Source organism: Topomyia yanbarensis, chromosome 2 (genome assembly GCF_030247195.1).
Source record: "Topomyia yanbarensis strain Yona2022 chromosome 2, ASM3024719v1, whole genome shotgun sequence".
NCBI classification, from domain to species: domain Eukaryota; kingdom Metazoa; phylum Arthropoda; class Insecta; order Diptera; family Culicidae; genus Topomyia; species Topomyia yanbarensis.
The window spans coordinates 138,237,504-138,257,912 of NC_080671.1; the positions used below are offsets into that span (position 1 = coordinate 138,237,504).

General features: G+C 39.1%; 2 protein-coding genes across 2 annotated transcripts in view; both read right to left on the minus strand.

Annotated features, from left to right (window-relative positions):
- Positions 1–5,327: 5,327 nt before the first annotated feature.
- On the minus strand, positions 5,328–6,763 carry LOC131681517 (transmembrane protein 231). The gene is made up of 3 exons (XM_058962332.1): positions 6,304–6,763; positions 6,105–6,236; positions 5,328–5,904 (listed from the first exon to the last, which is right to left on the minus strand). Exons 1-3 carry the CDS (start codon positions 6,625–6,627, stop codon positions 5,371–5,373), a joined length of 990 nt encoding a protein of 329 aa, XP_058818315.1. The 5' UTR covers positions 6,628–6,763; the 3' UTR covers positions 5,328–5,370.
- Positions 6,764–6,795: 32 nt separating this feature from the next.
- LOC131681518 (inactive hydroxysteroid dehydrogenase-like protein 1) overlaps positions 6,796–20,409 on the minus strand; it is a 32,133-nt gene continuing 18,519 nt past the window's right edge. Inside the window, exon 5 of the mRNA XM_058962333.1 lies at positions 6,796–7,315. Coding sequence (XP_058818316.1) covers positions 7,067–7,315 — 249 coding nt within the window. The 3' untranslated portion in view covers positions 6,796–7,066. The remainder of the gene's footprint in view (positions 7,316–20,409) is intronic.

Genomic DNA, 20,409 nt, shown 5'->3' on the forward strand with positions numbered 1-20,409 from the left:
GGGGGGGGGGTTGGTGTAAAGTATTCAAAGTAATTTTTTTTTCAAACAAATAAAAAAGAGGCACAGAGAGTTAGTCAATTCAATCACTTTCCATATAATGATGCAGTATTTGAACAATATTTTCGTAAATTTTCATTGGTCAAGTGACAGTGAATTTCCGAAGGCACCTCGAAAAAATGCGGTGTGCATCATAACTAAAAATCTACTGGGCCAATCGTTTCGAAATTTTTCACAGTTCTTCTTCACATCATTCTCCAGGTTACTACAAGACCTTTTTATAAAATTATTATTACAACTATTTTTACAAAAAATGTTAGTAGTTTTTTTTTAGAGAAAATGGGACTTTGGCTTCAAAGTGTTACGAAAAACTCAAAAAGTGAAAAAAATGAAAAACTCAGATAAAATGTGCTTTCTAATCTTCAAACCAATAGTAACGGAGAGCGAATGCATGTCGCAAAAGAGACATAAATATTTCAATTTATTCATTGAATAGAAGTAAATAGAAAGTAGTTTGAAGTGCATAGGCTATTTAGTGATAATTTCAATGTTGAAATGACCAATGAGCTTTAAAAGAAATGTCGCTCTTTCAGTTGATTGCTATGCCAATATATCTTTTTCATATTTATAGCTTGCGATTAATTGTTGTTTCATTTGGAACTCTTGTTCCGGAGATATAGTATAATGAATCCTATATAAACCAATATCACGAAAACGAAATAGTTAAAACTATTAGAATAGATATTGAAATACATATTTTATATTACGAGTGGCCATAAAAAATTCTTGGTCACAAAACCTGCTTTTGACGATTCCGGGGCTCATTATTATAAGCATGAACATTTTTGAATTTACAAATCATGCTATTTAAAAATTTCAAATATTTGGTTATATTGATCGCGTTAACGTTAAGTTGGAAATTCCAGTACAACTCAGTACCATTTATTGCTACACAGTAATCTTGAATTGCAAAAATGTAGTCAGATGAATTATCTTTTCAATAAAAATTGTAGTCCACGCTCATTTCGTTGTGGAATATGAAGCACTCAACCGAAACATATACTGAAGTACTCTTTTCTGGTCGACTAGTTGAGACTGCCTTTAAAACTTCAAGTTATGCGTTCTCAGTTTAGGGCAAATTCGGGCAACTAAAATCTTCGCTATAAGTTAGAAGATGCATTATCCTTGCATCCCCCATTGAGAATTCCGGGGGACATTGGGGGACTTTTTTTCCCGGATCCAATTTGTGGATATTTTAGGACTTTGAATCGTTAATTTTCATATAACTCCATACCAATGCAATATATATGCATTTTCAATAGTATAATCACAAAGCTGGCATTCTTAGCTTTAAAATGGCATATTTGAACATATGTTTCATTCAAAATTCAGCAAAGATACGAACAGTTGAAAAAACGCACGTGATATTTCTATTTTTCAAAATTTTTATCTTTAGACACCCATATACACAGTTAAGTCGTATATATTTCTGAGATACTCTGGGAATTTCTTAGCTAGAGTATATATAAACATTCAGTATAGAATTAGTTTAAATTGGAGTTGATGTAATTTCCGATTTTTGGCCACATGCCTCCCCATAGTGCAAAGATCTCTGCATCCGCATCAAATCTTTCGTTCAATTACTTCAGGACTAGCCTCTGCTGTGCTCTAAGATGGATGTAGTTAGGATCGATGTGTGGTGCTTGCTCAATGGCATGCAGGACATAAATGTAAAGTGATGAATTTTGGACGCTTTACCATTCTAAGGCGCTGCGAATCAAGCCTGTGTAATCGAGAGGATGGTTTCTGTCCAGGGAGTGATATTTGACAGAAAGCTTCGTTTCGCCGAAACATCGGTGTTTTAGAAACGAAATACTGCTGATTTCGAAAAAAATATCCCTTAGCAGTTATATATATATTTTTTTCAGCAGTTGATTCTGACAAAAACTATCGATGGAATGATCCCCAGACCATACCAAAATACTGTTTTACCGTTGACTTTAAACCGCCGCGTTGCACTAAAACAGCAGTGCCGAGAGTTTACAGTAGTTATTCTCTTGGAAGAGATATGCGAGACGCCATCTTGAGCCAGCAAAACTGTCAAATGCACTATATCTTTTTGGGAGCACTCTTACAGTTTAACAATGGAATTTTAGGTTCTCATTCTGTCCGCATTTTTTCCGAATATCTCTCGCTGGAGGATAACTAGTCTGCAGTACGAAATCATAATTCGACCAGCAGCTTTTTAGAGAAATTTGGACAGGCAGACCGTTCAGAGCCGTAGCAATTTTGATTTGCATGGTGGGGCAAAGATGCAGTGTTCTTTTAAGTTGAGCTGAACGGTAACGTTCTTCCAATACACCTGGAATTTGTGCAGAACCTGGAAGATCTGCAGCTAGTAGCATTCTGCTGCAGTGGTAACCGTTAGATATTTAGGATGCCGACTTACACCTAGAAAGGACTTGCCTCAATCACAAAAGCCGAGCGGAAATGGAAGAGTCGGATCTCGAACAAACGTGCCGCTATTGGAAGACTGACTGTACATTCCACGATGGCTATATGATTCAACAGGGCGTTACGTGAACCACACTTATTGCCGGATTTAATCACCCGTGGTACCACAATTTCTCTCCCCAAGGACAGCAACACATCCAAACCATCAAAGTAGAACAATTACCTGTCTAGCAAGTCTGCACAAGATTCTGAGCACCCTAATTACTTGCAAAACCAAGCCATCAACGATGCAATCATTGTTGGACAAGCAGTGTGTAAGCAACTGAACGTTAGTATGGTGTATAACGATTGCAAGAAGGCAACGACTCCATACCGCACTTGTTCCTCATCAAGGTTTTGAAGATATATAAAGTTGATCCTGCAGTCATGAGGTTCCTGCGGCAGGCGATGGACACTTAATCGAAACGGGCATGGCTGTCAGATAATGTATGGAGAAAGCTCACCGGAAGAGATGACTCATACTTTGTACATGAACGATCTCATGATCTATGCTGACTCGACAGAACGTCTTGGTGTAGTCTGCAAAGTAGTCGTATTAGCCTCTCGCCTCGGAACGTGCAATGTCCCAGATGGGGGCTTTCCTAAGCTCCGACTCCTGGTATGGGAATCCTGGAGTGGGCACTCAAGGCCTCTTCAGTTCCGAGTTCTAGGGCGTTGTGGAAGTAGGGGAGCTTACGGATGTGTGGAGGTCCTAAAGAAAATAATACACTTCCTACCTTACGTACAAATTTATTCCGGTTCGGGTGCGGTGGTGACGATGGCGTGACAGCTTTCGATGGCGGCAGGCAGCGGACGGAGATGAGCGTGGATGACACGTGCTGAAGGCATGATTTGTGGGCTGCGGTGCCGGGAGAGTCACGAAGTTTTAGATTGCTGGATCCCGGACCACGAGAATCGGGTGGTTTTATGTTTAGGCGGGCAGGCCTTGTCGTCCTTGGCGTTTAGCAGGCGAAAGTGCCGGAATGCACGAGGCAATCGTGTCCTGCGAAGGGGTCCTTGGCGATGAGCCGTTGCTTTTAACTTAGTAAAAATGGCGACCCAGTTAGGAAGAGGACGTAGAGGTAACTGTCCGGTTAATAATGTTAGTTCCTCTAAACTTTTTCCGCGAGGACCGTGTCGATGGCACCTCGAACACGTCTTACACTTTCTATCGTCCAAGTCCAACTATCCCATAGCTTCCTCTTATCGTAGCCTCCTAGCGAACTCCAACTCCCGCGCACTATCTCTCTCACTCTTTCCGCGGCAATCCACTGCATTTTTCACCCAAATCCTGCTATCTGATCCACATCTCTTCTTTACCGACCGCCCACTTTAAATTGATCGTTACTCCTACACTAACTGATTACAATTTATTCCTACGGTTCACACATCTTTAGAAAAACTAAGTTACGTTACGGTAACAGTCAAAAGCTGTTACGAGTTTGGTTTAGAGAAATGCCGATCTGTTCAGCTACTATTGGGGCCATTAATCGACACTGGTGGCTACAAGATCGACGAAGGCGAGATGATTCGGGATATGGCTCGTGACTAATCGTATAAGTATCTCGGATTCCGACAGCTCCTCGGGATTCGCCACACCGACGTCAAGCTTCAGTTCCGAGATAAGTTCTTGAGTCGAGTGAATTGTTTTGAAGTCTTTCCTGAACGCGGGGAATAAGGTCACAGCAATGAACATGTATGCTATCCCGCGTTGATCATCTAATAAAGCCGGACTAACCTGGAATACCTTGAGAGAAGATTGGAGAAGGCGTTTAGATAAGTAGAAATGCGCCAATCGGCGCTGGAAAGATCCACATTGCCATGGGATGAAGGGGGACAAAGAAATAGTCGACACCCAGGCACTATGAGTAGCGCAGGTGCTACGACTGCAAGAATACTTTGTGGAAAAAACTAACCAACATGGAGTATATCATGCAGCTCGTGCTGCGGACTGCGACTATAGCACAGTTCACCTAGCGCAAGCGAACTACACCCTTAACTGCAATCTGCATCAAACTGCGGATGTTAGGTCTTGTGCCCTTAATGCGCAACTTGGTCTAATCCAATTTTCCCTTTTAGGAAATACTACATAATGCCAGGCGTTTGGTTTTTTAACCAAAAGACAAGAGTACGTTTTTGATTTCTTGCCAGCAAACCAGAGCTTCTGTATTTGCTTCCCGAGACATCACTCGGGACAAGCCAGTTGCTTTAGTGCTAATTTGGATACTACTTTAGATACATCGTCTAGTTAGACACCCAGTCGCTGCCAGTTACTGACGAGAGGATTTCGAAACACAAAAAACAAACTTAATTTAAGTTAGATCTTGTGCCCTTAATACGCAAATTGGTTTAATCCAATTTTCCTTTTTGGGAAATATTGTATAGATCTCTTAATAACTTTTTTAATTATTCTTCAAATTCTTTCCTTCCTCTCTAGTATCTACTAGAAAAATGCCTGGTGTTACGAAAAACGCGTAGTGGGGAAATACTCCCTTTTGCTCCCTAGGTTGCTACGGTTTTGAGACCGTCAGACGAAAGCGAGTGGTGGGTAGCCCCACTTATACACGAGTAAGATGAGATCGGAAAGTTGGAAATGCATTTCCTATGCAGTTTCATAATGTGTATGTACTTAGCTGGATTCTTATTTAGATATTGTAAATATTAAATGACCCTCAACTCAGTCAACCTAACGCATTGAATCGTGTCCGAAATAATAGAAAAAATCTCGTAAACTCTCAACACGAATGTGAGCCAAATTAGCCGACCACATTAAAACACGTGTTTGAGTTGGAATTCGGATACCTAGGTAAACAACTCATTATAGCATCTAGCACAAAGTTTAAAAGTTGTCTTAAATTTATTCTTGTTTACTTCCAACTACTAATCGTACTTACCTTTCCACGGTGCGACTTCCATCGCCCGAAGAGTAAAACTTTCAAAGAGCCAATCCTTGATCTTTTCTCCGATCCACAAGAACACCAGCAACACCGAAAAGTACTGAACCCAAAACTGAGCCACCTTTTGCCAAAGTGAAGTGCTGTATAAAATTGCTGTTCGATGACTGCTCTCGTCACCGATTTGCAGATCTATTCCGATTGACACCTCTCCGGAACCGTCCCGCTTCCAGTGGATCCGTTGTTGATCAAAGTGAAAATGTGCCGCGTTGAATGTCTCTATCTTGTCCAGAATCGAGTCCGGCAGGAACTCTTCGATCGAGGTGAAGTTGACGGTCGGGAAATAATTGTGATTGAAATGCGATTTGGTATTGCGCAAGAGGAAAGGGCACTGCAACGCTACGGATTGGCTGGATTTCAGTAGACCCAAGTGCTGAATCGTTCCGGAGGCAAAGGGGCGCACGGGAGGCATTACTTTGCTGAGTGAGATAAATGCAGGAACGGAAAAGTAGCAGCTACTCTGTAGAATAAATTGCAAATAATTTCGATTGGAAATTAGGAACATTTCTGTTCAAATTTTAAAATAGACTTTTTTAGTTTTAAGCATTTTTCATGAATCATTCAAAGAAATTATTTGTTTACGACTACCTCAAACATTTGTTCAAAATTGTTCGAAAACGATACTTCTTTCAGTTAAATGAATTACAACATCGAAATTACCTTCAATTCCGCATCCAAGAAAAAGTAAAATGTGTAAGACATCATCCCTTCCGACTCTTCCGGTAAATTGAAGCTCACAGATACGCTGAGTCTATCCAACCTACCATCCATGTTGCCATCATCGGTTACCACCTGAAACGCAGTTATGCGTGACGAAAGCTTGAGTGAATCATCTATCCGCTATGTGCGTGCATCATACCTTTATCGAGTTGCATTCTTCTCGTTCCCCAGTCTGCCCATTGTAGCCCTCAAATGAGCTACAAGTGATGATTTCATTGCCATTGCCTTCCGGGCGTTTTATTTCCGCCAGAAATAGATAGCGATAGGTAAAATCTACCTTTGGCTGTTCGTAGACTAGTCGATAGTTATCCCAGAGGCCTCCTGGGTTGATGCACCATATGACGTAACACGGAAGGATTAACGTAAGCAGCACTACGATTGCGATCACTAGGGTGGAAAACGAACAAAGCTGGTTCTGATACAGAACGTAAACCGATTTCCGATGCAGATTGAAGAGCTTCATAGTTTGAGATTTTCGCACTGATCACTGTTAGTTCCTTGTGTACGAAGCAGTAGCAATGTAGTTTGTTTAGTTGTTTTAGTCACCATGGTAACCGTCATCCCCTAACACCACGTGCTCATTTATTTCAATTAGGACTTTCTCTAATCGTTGAAAGAAGTCGCTCCGGTGTAATGTTGAAATGTATCATTAACATATCTATTCAAATACTTAACTGCAACGGGTTTTCAGGTTATCAGTCTTAAATTATAATGTGGTTTTCGTTTGAGGCGTTTTTGACAATGCACTATACTCTTAGGGTAAAACAAAAACAACATAGTATGAAGAACAATAATTGAATGACTATTTTCTTGTCGTCAATGCTTGGTTTAGCTAATATTAATTGTAAATATTACTGAAATGCATCAAACATCCTTAATCTAAAATCTATCGGCACCGGATTTCAATTCACTTTGACGGTGGATTTCTGCTGATTGTAGTATTCCTTTCGAAAGTGTTTGTTCATCTCCCCGCCAATGATAGTTCGAATCCAGACGGGTGACAGCCGGAACGCACAGTACTGGATTCCATGGGACCAATAGCCAGTTGTTTGTTTCGTTTTGCCTAGCGTGAATACGGCATGCTTGGCGTACGCTTCAGCATTCGGGATGAAGACTCCACCTGCCATCAGGCTGTCGGAGAAGTTATTCATCTGGAAAAAGGGAATACTGTATAGAGAAATCGTATATACATTGAGAGGTTTCGAAATGATTCCCCCTATATTCAGGTAGGAGAAGTAATTTGGATTATACAGGGTCCATGAGTAAGAATCTCTCGAGGGGTGATTTACTGTCATACTTGGAGTAAAAAATCGTTCTACACATACCATCAAATCTCAATCGTTACAGAATTATTGAACATTTTGTGTAAAAAACTTGTTTATCTTAAAACACCTCTAACTCAAAAAGTATACGTCGTATTTTAAATCTTTTAGTGCCATTGAAAAGGTGAGAAAATTTTCTATTGAATAATGTCCTCATATCTTTCAGATAATAGTTTTAATTACCTTTTAGTTGTAAAGTAGTTAAAAGTTAGTGTTTTTGATGAGGTTTTTGTTAATTTTCTCAAAATAATGAATTATGATTATAGCAATATCTATTATCCAAAAGTTGGGTTTGAGGACGATTCATAATTTGTTCTTCAACATAATATTCCTATCTCTTCTCGTTTCCTTGTAATTTGACTTCTAAACTTTTCCTGTAATTGACTTGCAAGTTCTTAAAAGACTCTAATCTAAAAAATATGCTTTATATCGCTATTATCAGGACGTCATTGGAAAGCTGAGAAAATTTCCTTTTGACGTATGTACAGATATCTTTTAGTTAAGTGTACTACATGACTTTTTACTAGTAAAATAACTCAAAATTTGCGTTTTTTTTGTTGATTTTTGTAATTATTCTAATTATTATTCAACTAAATTTATCGTCACTAGTGTTCATTTGGTGCCCCTTAATATTCTCTACAACTTGTTATTTGACACTTTAGCCCTATCGCTTTTCATTTCGCTGCAATTTAATAGTTAACACAGGATGGCCTCATCACAAATACAGTGGTTTCGAAATCGTTGTTTTTGCAAATGAAACGAGAAGATAAAAATGATTTTGCTTCGAAACTAAAAGAGATAACTGAATGGAGTCAAAGGAAGAATTGTAGAACTTGCTGAGATGCATTTATTCCATGATAATACTGGTGAAGTTTATTATTTACTATTTTAAGAAAATAACGAAAATGCTAATAATAACACTAACTTTAAACTAATTAACTTCTAAAATAATACTAAATTCACTTAACTGAAAGGTATTAATACATTTTTCTCTGCAAAGTTTTCCTGGCTTTCGAATAAAAATAAGAAAAGGTACAATAAGTGCCATACTTTTCCAATAAGAGCTAGTATTAGTGAATATGAGATAAAATATCCAAGTCCAATAACCCAAACACATGAAAACAAGACAAGATAAGTGTATCATGTCAAAGAACAAATTATACAACTTTTCAAGACTAACAATTTGAATTATGAAAATAGTGATGTTGTTGTTAAATTTTAAATAAATTACTGTGAAAAGGTTACTTAACCTCATTAGCTGAAACATTTGAGGACATTTTTCAGTGGAAATTTTTCTCACCTATCCAATTAATCTAAAAGATTTGAAATACAAAGTATATTTTTTGAGTTAGAGCTATTTTAAGACAACTAAGTTTTTAACACAAAAAGTTCAATAGCTTAGTAACGGTTGAGATTTCATGGTATGTGTTGAACGATTTTTTTCTCCAAATATGACAGTCAATCATCTCTCGAGAGGTTCTTAGCCATGAACCAAACACCCTGTATGTAGGTTGAGATACTTAAATCAGAATGTTTTCTTTCAGATACATCATATACGCCACGGTTTTTAACCCCCAAACGCTATAATGGGTCGCTTTCGACCCCCACGATTTTTTAAATGTTCTGTATGTACTATTGAAACCTGCCAGATCGCAGCACAGTGCATGGAAAAAATCCATTCATAAATTCATGAACAAAAGATCATGATTAAGTGAACTGAACGATTTACGAAAATCGTGACCAAATTCCTGAAACTGTGAATAATAAACCTCGTATTCATGAAACTATTTGTGTTTCTAAAAAACTAGTTCACCCCAAGTATATACATGGCGTTACATTCGAATGTATGGTTGGGTTACTGTTGTTGTTCCCTAGACATGTTTAGTTTTTGCTATGATTCTTGTTCATAATTTGGGAATACACAGCCGACAGTCAAACGATGTTCATAATTTCAGGAGTTTATTCGCGGTTTTTGTGATTTCCTATCACATTACCGCGCTATTTTATTCATGAGTTTGCTATCGGATTTTTCTGTCAGACTGGCGGGATTTACGTTCATGATTTCAGGATCATAGTCGCGCATTTCCTAATTTCTGTTCACGTTATCGTAATATTTTAGTCATGAGTAGAGTGATTCATGTTCATGATCTCAGGATCTTAGTCACGATTTTTGATATTTTTATCACGAGTGATTTATGTTCATGATTTCAGGAACTTTGCCATGATTTTCGTGATTTCTATTTACGTTGTCATGATATGTTAGTCACGAGTAGAGATTTATGTTTATTTATGTTCTTGATTTTAGGATCTTAGGTACGGTTTTTGACATTTTTGTCACGAATAGTGTGGTTTATGTTCATGATTTCAAGATGTTAGTCACGACTTTCGTAATTTCTGTTCACGTTATCCTGATATTTTATTATAGAGCTTAGTTTTCAATTTGACAGCTGACAAGACATCACACTGAGCCTTATCAAATGAATAACGTTGTTCGAGGCCCTAATAGTTTTCTTATATCTACTGCTCGTACCTATTACTGGCCGCTAGCAGCTGAACATTTCATTAAAAAGTGCATGGAACAAAAATGATTCCACGAATATTACCCCAAATTTCATTACCATTCATTTCATTACCATGTTGCATGAAATTGAAAATCATAAGGAATATATTTTAAATATTACAAGCACACAAACCATGTACTATGAATCATGAACTAGTTCACGAATCCATGAATAATATTTAATAATTTTGTGAACTATTTAACGAGCACGAATTGTCAAACGTATACTAGGAATCATGAACCTATTCACGAATACATGAATAATATTTTATGATTTTGTGAACTATTTCACGATCACGAATGGTAAGTAGTGACTGTTATGTTAGGTATCATGAAACAGCTCACGAATACATGAGCAATATTTGATGATTTTCTCTACTATTTCACGAGCATGAATGGTAAGTCGTGACTACTATACTAGGATTCATGAACCAGTTCACGTATACATGAAAAATATTTCATAATTTTGTGAATTATTTCACGAGCACGGATATTGGATCGTGACTAATATATTAGGAATCATGAATTAGTTCACGAGGATTGAAGGGATTCCAGAATGTTTTGATTTTGTGAACAAATGTTCCTAAATCTATGAACAACATCATGAGTTAATCTTTGGTTTTATGAATAATATTCATAAAGTTGTGAACTAGTTCACGTACGGAGAAATCGATTTGGTAGTAGCATGGCGACAACCGTGACTGAAGTTCACAAAACAAAAACAAATGTTTCCACTAATAAAAGCGTTATGCGGACGTTACTTAAGGAAAATTGAACATAATTATAAAACACATGATTTTTGGTCATGGTCCTGTTTTCGTAACGTAAAAACGTGATTGTTCCAGAATTCATGGCACTTTATTCACGATTTTGGGAACAATTTTTTTCCGTGTGCTAAGTGGATAAAAGCTAGTGGGTGTAAGTGCTATAGTTGTGCTATACAACTTTACTGGATACGTAACCTGAGTGCAATCCACAATTGAATTTTTTTGGGTCGTTCTCGACCCCTTATAGTGGCTGCGTTCAAATTCCGCATTTTGGTGGTTATCATCTCAGGTAATATAAGCTCAATTTTTAACTATATTAAAGGGGAAAAGAATTATTAAGAGTAATCATTATTTTCCTTTTGTTTTTAAGGTTATGTGTACATGCCTGGACGCGCTTTTCAGTACGCCAGGCAACGGAGTTCATCGCGGCAGAAAAGGGAACAGAAGTGGCTGCCGACGACGAAGAAAATGAATCCGAAGTTATCCAAGTATGCAATACTTGCGGAATCTAGAAATAGCAGCCCCCTGTCAAGGGTGGAGTATCTGTACAGCCAGCATCACTGCCATGAAAATCAAAACAATGATTTTTGATCGAATCATTAAAAGCTTTATTTGGTTACTATGTGTCCGTTTTCTGAATGATAGATGCAAAACGTCGTGTGGAATGCTTGAATATTGTGCATATCGCCGAACATAATTCTTTTTTTGGGGCTTTATAGCTATAAAGCCCCATATATGAGGAATTCCACGAAGATCCGTCCGAAAATCTTTAAAATCGTGACCGACCATCTTAGATTCCGATGAAACTTTACATATTTCACCGGAATGGAAGACTAAACATTTTCCACAGGTAATAAGATTATTTTGACTCAAGAGCAACTTTTCAAAAGGGCGTAAACGTTCCCACGTGTATGAATTTCAATTTTTTTTTGTTCGATTACCGCAAAACTATCTGAGAACGAGTTACAGGGAATGAATACTTCTGTCCGAAAAAAATATATACTGAAAAAAATGTTGTGTCGTTTTTCAACAAAATAAAAATTTCTGTTAAAAAATTAAATTGCGGAAAAACCCATTTTTTTAAATTTTTATATTTTCTCAACAAAAACCTAAAGAGAAAGGAAACATTTTGAAGGTGATTGCATGATGGAGAAAAAATCGGTAAAAAAGTTTTTCTAACAATAACTTCAAACATGTTTTTACATATCCTACTAATTGACATACAAAACTGTAATTTTATTACAGAATATAATTATAAGCACAATTTAAAATCAAAATGCATTTAACAAAAATCTTCCAAAATGTGATAGTTTTCGAGATATTTGGAATTTTGCTCCATCAAAAACAATTAACTCGTGTATTTATGCTCTTTTTAAAAGTTATTCGCGTTACCCAATCATAAAATCTCAAAAATCTAATGTTTATCGTTTTAAAAACGTAAATGTAACTTTTTCAGTGTATTTGGATCATGGAGAAGCTTTCAATAAAAAAGTTTTCCTAACAACAACTTTTGACATATTTTTATAATTATACTATTTGCAGTCAAAAATACAATTTTCTTTTTGAATATGGTTCTATACGCCATTTTAAAACGAAATGCTCATAACAAAAAAATTCTGAAATGTAGTAGTTCTCGAGATATTTTAGCTTTTGTTTTAACAACACAATTATTTTGTTTTATTACGACCTTTTCATAAGTTATTCGCGTTTCTCCATCAACAATAGTAGGTTTTTAAAAAGGCCCATAAACTTTCCTGCAACTTTTTCTTTGACGTCAAGGCGATATTGTAAATCTTTTGAAAGTTACATGAAAGCAACTAATATTTTTGTGCGTGGCAGCTTTTTTAAAAAATTATGGTATAATATCGATGTTAATTAAAAAGTGTTTTCCATCAAAAAACCTTTTTTTCTTTTGCACATTTCGATATTTTGAAACATAATATTTATCTAAGTTAAGCATTGAATTACAATGTAAAAAAAAATTATCAGAATTGATTAATTTAAACTAGAGATATTTGACATAGAATTTTACGCCGGGTCGAAAATGACCCATTATAGCGACAAACAAAAATTTGTTTAAGGGTTAAGAAATCCTTTCATTTTCTGATTTTTCAAGAAATTACTCCTTTTTCCGATTTTCTTGTGCAACGGTATGTGATACTTTTTTCCAAGACCAATTCAGTATTTTAAAGTCTCTGGTGTTACTGTTTGCTCTGTTTTAGTACGTTTACACGTGAATCTTTCTTTACATTTTTTTTATTTCGTTTATAGAGGTTTTAACCTTAAGGTCATTCGCCTCTTCGGCTTAGAAAAATCTCTTATGATAAATTTCTAACCCTATGTGCGGGGACGGGACTCGAATCCAGGCGCGCTGCGTACAAGGCAATCGATTTACCAACTACGCTACGCCCACCCTCTCTTTACATTTATATTTAACGGGTGTTCAATAAAAAATGAGAATGATTTCAATACCTTTCTGTAATTAAATTAAAGAGCGTAATTTTTTTCTCTCAAAGAAAATTGCTCTCTGGACGGGTGTTGTCAGTTCAATCGAAGATGGCGTCGAACGAGCAAGCACTCCGTGGGCGTGTTGTACGGTTTTACGAAACGCATGGTCATTGTGGAAAAAAAAATTCGGTAGACCACTTTCGAGGCGAAAACGTGAGTACAGTTTATTGAATCCTGGCATCACTGAGCGTGAAGCGGAAGGTCGGTAGCGGCCGTCCGGTGAAGATAATGACGAAGAAGAAGAATGAAGCTTAAAAAAGCTGTTCGACAACAAGAACGGAACGAGTTTGCCGGAAGCCGGCCGAAAATATCACTGCTCCCATACCTTGATTCACCGAACGCTCAAGATGGAGGACATCACCTGTCGGAAGAAAACTTGGTTCCCCGAGTACACAGACGAGCAGATAGCGATCGTGAAATCGCAGTACCGGTGGATGACGAAAAACTACCGTGGGACGTCGTTCGTGGTGGGTGACGAAAGTTACTTTCCGCTCACGAAGACCCACATACCAGAAAATGTCCAGTCTGGCCATCAATCAACAAGTGTATCAGGAGGAGTGTCTTGAGAAAATTCTTCAGCCTTTCTTAAAGGAGCATTATACGAATCCGGCGCTAGCTTAGTCGTGTCCCTAAGTTAGTGTCGGATTCTGGTCAGGCGAAATTGAAACACAAATCCCTTAACCAATTAGCCATATTTTCAAGATATACAGCAAGGTTATGCCATCACTCTGAAAAGCGGCGAACTAATCCCGGTGCGGAGGACCGAATGTCATATACCATTCGACTCAATTTACTGAGATCGGAAAATGTTTGAGTGTATGTTTTATATAGTAAGGTTTAAAAAGCTTCTAAAGCCTGGCATGTAGTGTATTGGCACTGTGTGCTCTTCTTCCCACGGAATTACATCAAGGTATTACTTCATGGTGGGGATTCCAGTTGTGCTTTCGTCGCTCTTCTTTCTTTTGCTCACGAGTTTTTCGCAGCTATTTCGAGGCCCCACTTGATCTATGAAACACTTATCCAGGCACCCATACCAACACATTTGGGATGAGTCGGTGGCTCCATCTTCCTTTCTCTGCGTTATCCCACACTTGCTGTTACTTAGCCAATTAGTTCGCTCTGACCAGTGTATTTCTTCGCTGGTAGCATTACACGTCCTTAGCCAGTTTGATGCAGATGGGAATCATCCCGCCATTGACTCGGTCTAGTCTCCGACGATGAACCTAGCCTACTCCAACGGAGAATTTCCCGACGAAAAAAGTTCTCTCGAAACCGAGCCAATCAGGCAGGTGCCGAGGCCAGTTGGGCGATTTCGATGGAGCGGAACGTTCGGTTCGCTGGTGCACCGACGACCCGCGAATGGTTGTGTCTCGTCGCGGTCTACTCAGTGAAACTAGCTTACGCCGACGAAGAGTTCCCCGCGAAGCAAGTGCTCCCGATACCAGTTTTTCTATGGTTTTCGTTTTGTTTCTCTTGAGTCAATTGGTAGAGTGCCGTGCTCGTTTCGGCGATTCCGGGTGGAGTATGGCATCCGGTTCGCTGGCACCCCGATGACCCATACCAGGTGCTCTGTCGCAGTCTACTCAAATAGTTCCTGGCGTTGGATCTAGCCTATGCTGGCGGAGAGTTTCACGACGTTGATTGCTCTCTCGAAACCGTTGCTCGCTGTTCATCCAGCCTTTTCCGATGTAAGGCGGTCATGAGCTGCGTTACAACTCTGCTGCCCTCGTTTTGCGTGTTAACATCGCTTGTCATTCTGTAGACAACATTATTCGGGTTGATGGACGCTTCGAGCCTCGGACAGTCGCAGACAATATGATTCGGTATTTCCTCTACGTTTATGCAGTCCGGTCAAAATGGGTGATACCGCATGTCCGAACCGATGGAGGTACTGAAAGAACTACGGAAGTACATCAGATACGTTGCGTTACTTCACCATGCCGCCTATTTACCCAGGTCGAGAGAACCGGTAGGAGTCCGTCCATCTTCCTGTTTCCAGTACCTAGTCCTTAGTCGCAATTTTGCTGCCATTTAGCCATCGAGTCAGCTCTTAGTCTCCTTCCGCTATAGCATTCGTTACCTTCCACTAGGATCAAAGATGCAAAATGTCTATCTTTTCTACGGCTGTAACTTTCTCCCTACATTCTCTTTTCTCATACGACGCAGCTGTCGTTCGCTAGTACAGGACGTCCAGTGCTGTACGGCAGCGTGTAAGCAAAGCAGTAACATGACAAAAAATACTGGCCCAGTACAGCCACCAGACGCGAGTAGTACAGCTTCTCTTTCCTTATTTTACACTTTTTAATATTTTTAATCACTCCCTCTCCCTTTGACTATGTAGAGAAAAGTGTACAAAACGAGAAGCTTGTGCAAATGTAAATGTACCAAACAAATGTAGTTTACCGGTACCGTTCGCATCCCTGACTAGGATGATATCGAAAGGGATCATTTCAGCGATAACGCAGACTGCCTCTTATGAGATAGTGATGTACGCGCTCACAACCCGTATGGCCATGATCCGGAACGTACTGCTTAGCTTTACTCAATTCCGTTGAGTCTCCAGCGCGACAATACAGACCTCAATATGGATGATGTTTCGCTAGCCAGAAGACGCATCTTGCTACTAATTGGCCCGGCATTGTACGGCATAATTCTGGCTAAAGCGTTTATAGCTTTGGCCGCCTTCTCGCAGGCATAGTCGACGTGGGTGTTAATGTTCACTCGGTTATCCATAATTACGCCCAGCTGTTTCAGCGCCCGCTTCGAGACTACGACATGCTCCACGACAGTGATGTCTGCTCGCTACAGCCCTTTGCAGTTGTTGGCCAATAGCACCTCCGTTTTGTGATGAATTATCCGCAACTTCACACCGTGCTTCGAGTTTCCAATCCACTCGATCGCCTCCGCCTCCGCCTCCATTTACACCTGTTCCGGGGTCTTACCCAGTACCGTTATAACGATGTCGTCCGCGAACCCTCCCCTAGGCAGCTTAAGCATCAGCACGCCTTTATACATCCCGTTCCTAAGCGTTCAGCCCGGGATAGAGGCTTGCGGGACTCCTGCCGTAATTCTAACCTATTTTGGTCCCCTGTTTGTCTCACAGATCAGGACTCGGTTCTGGAAATAATTCCTTAGAATTCTACACAGGTAGCTAGGGACCCTCATTTTGTGCAGTGACTCCGCAATGGTTTTCTAGCTTGCGCCATTAAATGCGTTTTCGACGTCTGTCGTCTATCGTCTGTATCGATTTCTTCTTCTTTTCTGTTTGCGCACCATATCGGCTCTTTTGATAATTGTACGAATGGTGTTTACCGTCGACTTGCCCTGCCGGAATCCGAAATGGTTTTTTCGATAACCCGTTAAGGTCAATCCTCTCCATGAGTCTCCCGAGCGTTTACAGTAGGCATATTGTTCTATACGAAGATGGATCCTGAGGGGCATCCTTAGTTTAGACAGTAGCACTAACTTCTGTATCTTCCATCTGTTAAAGAAGTGGCCCTCATCTAGAAGCTTTTGGTACACTTTTCTGAACATGTCAGGGAGTGTCTGGATTGGTGCTTTCAACGCGATGTTGGAGATTTCATCTGGTCCGGGTGCTTTCTTCACCTTTAAACCCTTTGTCAATACGACGAGTTCCTCGTTGGTGACTTGAATCACTTCGGAACAGGGCACATTTAACAGGGCACATTTGCATAGGCTCTCTGGTCTTCGCCATCATCCCACGGTATGCGTCAGCCCAGGGGTTGGTCTCAGCACCTTGGCACAACTCTTTAAAGTAAATCGATTTGCTTCGCTTTGTCTCACGTTTCAATGCGGCCCTTGCGGCGCTTTAAGCTCCTGTCCGCTGGACGTCGTCCTTCCATATCCGCTCGTGACCTCTCGTCCTCTGTATTGTCGCTTGGTATCGTTGGCCAAAACCGTACCGGCTCTCCAGATGGTCACTATGCGTGTAGCCTTCGCAAACTCTCCAGTTCATGTTTGCTAAGAACGACGGGCTACAAAAGGTAAGGATGGAAAGGTGATGATGGATTTCTGTTCATTTCTGCGGAAAGTTGTGCTGGTGCTCTCATTGCATAGCATAACATCCGGTTTGGCTAGAGCTTGTAATATATGGCTCCTTAATAATTGCAACATCGTTCTTCATTTCTGTTATGGACTGCCACAACAGTTGCAGTGCAGTGTCGCTATAATTGAGGTTTAACTGGGTCACCTCCATCACTTCTGGCTCTCCATCACCTTTTTGTACGCTGGGAATATGCAGCCTCTCGTCATGCGGTCTCTCCCATCCCTCTTTGTGTGGAGCATGCACTTCGGTTGCTTCATGCAGTCTCTTGAATAGTATTCCTTCTCCCCACATTTTCTGCACAGATCACATCTATCCGGGCAATTTCTCGCATGGTGACCAAATTCCAATGTAGAATGTGCTTCGTACTAGTCTTTCTCGGAAGGCTGTGAAGTTCACATATCGTTGACCGTTGTCGTTCGTAACGGAGTGCAGACTGTCCGGTTCGATCACCGGTTTGTACATTGCCTGAGACCTATCTGGGCGTTCATGCCGCCGTAAATAAGGTAAACATTCCGCCGCGAGCAGCTGCCATAGACAAGCTCCAGCTGCTCCCAAAATGCATCTTTCACATTCACGGGTCTTGTTTTGTGTGGGCAGTGAACGTTGATGATACGATAGTTGAAGAAAGGGGCTTTTGCTTCTCACTACACACATTCTCTCGCTATTACTTGAACAAGCGTGGGCGAATGTTGTCCAGCACTATAAAAACCAGCTCGTTTGTTGTGCTACCGCTCTGGTGGAATGTGGCCGCTCGATTTCTGATTTAAAATGGCGTTTAGAATCATATTCAAAAATAAAATTGTACTTTTGGCTGCAAATAGTATGAATTATAAAAATTTGTCAAAAGTTGTTGTTAGGAAAACTTTTTTATTAAAAGCTTCTCCATGATCCAAATACACTGAAAAAGCTTCTTTTATGATAAACATTAGACTTTTGACAATTTATGATGGGGTAACGCGAATAACTTTTAAAAAGAACATAATTACATGAATTAATTGTTTTTGTTGGAGCAAAATTCCAAATATTACGAAAGACAATCGCATTTTGGAAGATATTTGTTAAATGTATTTTGATTTAAAATGATACTTAGAGTTATATTCTGTACGAAAATTACAGTTTTGTATGTCAATTAATATGAAATTTAAAAACATGTATAAAGTTATTGTTGGAAAAACTTTTTTGCTGATAATTTCTCCATCATGAAACCACATTCAAAATGTTTCCTTTCTCTTTAGATTTTTGTTGACAAAATATAAAATACTAGAATTTTTTTTGTAATTTAAATTTTCATCATAAATTTTTGTTTTTGTGAAAAATGACAACATTTTTTCAGTGTATATTTTTTTCGTGCAGAAGTATTCATTACCTGTAACTCGTTCTCAGATAGTTTTACTGTATAAAATAGTGTAATCGAAAAAAATTGAAATTATTGCACGTAGAAATGTTTACGCGCTTTAAAAAAATTACGCTTGAGTCAAAATAATCTTATTGACTGTGGAAAATGTTTAGTCTTCCATGCCGGTTGAACCTATAAAGTTTTATCGGAATCTAAGATGGTCGGTCACGATTTTAGAGATTTTCGGACGGACTTTCGTGGAATTCCTCTATAGTCAATTGCAGAAATTTTGACATTCATATTGCCAGAATTCCATTGACATTCACAAATAATATCCCAGTAGTGGAACATACCTCCGGAAATCCGAATTACCGGGCTCAAGATGTAGTTTTACAGCGCCGCCACTGGAGAAAGCCTAAATTGCATCAATAAAAAAATATAAACGTACTCCTGAATGTGTATGTATCTAAATAGAAACGCTTCTGATCCAAAGTTTCAGCTAGGCAATATTTTGAAATAAAGAGCTGTTATTTTTTCCTGTTCGAAACATTCTTCAACCTTTTTTAGGTGATGGAATGAAATGAACTATGAAAATTCCATAAATTTGCACGTGGAAGTTTAGAATTTCTGGCCTTTTATTCTTTCATGTAGAACAACGATTCTTAGTAGATTTCTAAATTGGCGGACATTGCTGAAGGGTTGTACAAAAAAAGTTACGAATAAGGTGTTAGCGGATCAAATTGATCCGGATTTCACACACTGTTTTGAGACACTTTTATTTCAGTCAAATCTAAACGTACTTGTACCTAAAATGTTTGTTAGAATTTCAATTTTCAGTTTCTGGTAAATATTACCGATTTTGACCGGGTTGGACAGTGGGAATCGGTACCGAATTGGGCATCATAAATCATAGATTTATTGCTACAATACTAAAAATAAACACAAGCAAAACAAAAATGAGAATGTATGTACATATCAATTTTGTACGTGGTACGACCGATTTTGGGCTTCAAGATTACGCTTCGTTGCCGATTCTTGCGGTACAATAGCATATCACATAATATCGAACAAGCGACAATGTGGTCAATCAATACAATTCATCCCAAATTTTTTTAATATTCTTGAAAGCTTATATAAAATCCCATCTAAAATGCTATTGATATGCGTTGCGTTGCGTTGTGACGATGATTTTGGCGGATTGCACACTGACTTCATCATGTTTGACTGCTGATTATGTAATAAGAGTTGCTTAGAAAATGGTAAGTAGGAATTCATACCAATCCGACCCATATTAAAACCTCAACAGCATGATAGCCATCATTGCCGGCCGCCCCCATCTCCATCGTTCACGGGGAAGGATAAAGGATAAGGTAGACAGGAAGTGTTGAAGCTCCACCTACTTAACGGAAGGACGACGATTCATCAGACTCTTCCATAGGTGTCGCGGAGTTGGTAGTTTGGAAGGGTATCAGGTCTAGGATTCGCTCCAAGCAAGAGATGCGACCTGTAAAGCATATTTTATTAGGTAGTTGTTTAGTTAGTCTTCGAGTGCACGATCACTCGAAAAAGAGAAGATCTTGTTTAGTTTTTAGTTCTTTTAAAACTCTGGGCAGCCGGCTACCGAGAGTATACTATGTTCCCTAAACAAAAGCAATTTGAACTCCACACAGCCGACCGTGGGAGTAT

Coding starts and splice junctions, on each gene's coding strand:
- LOC131681517 (XM_058962332.1), bottom strand. CDS start 6,627: ATGAAGCTCTTCAATCTGCATCGGAAATCGGTTTACGTTCTGTATCAG. Junction 6,237..6,303: donor AAGAATGCAACTCGATAAAG/GTATGATGCACG, acceptor ACTGCGTTTCAG/GTGGTAACCGATGATGGCAA. Junction 5,905..6,104: donor TCTTGGATGCGGAATTGAAG/GTAATTTCGATG, acceptor TTTATTCTACAG/AGTAGCTGCTACTTTTCCGT.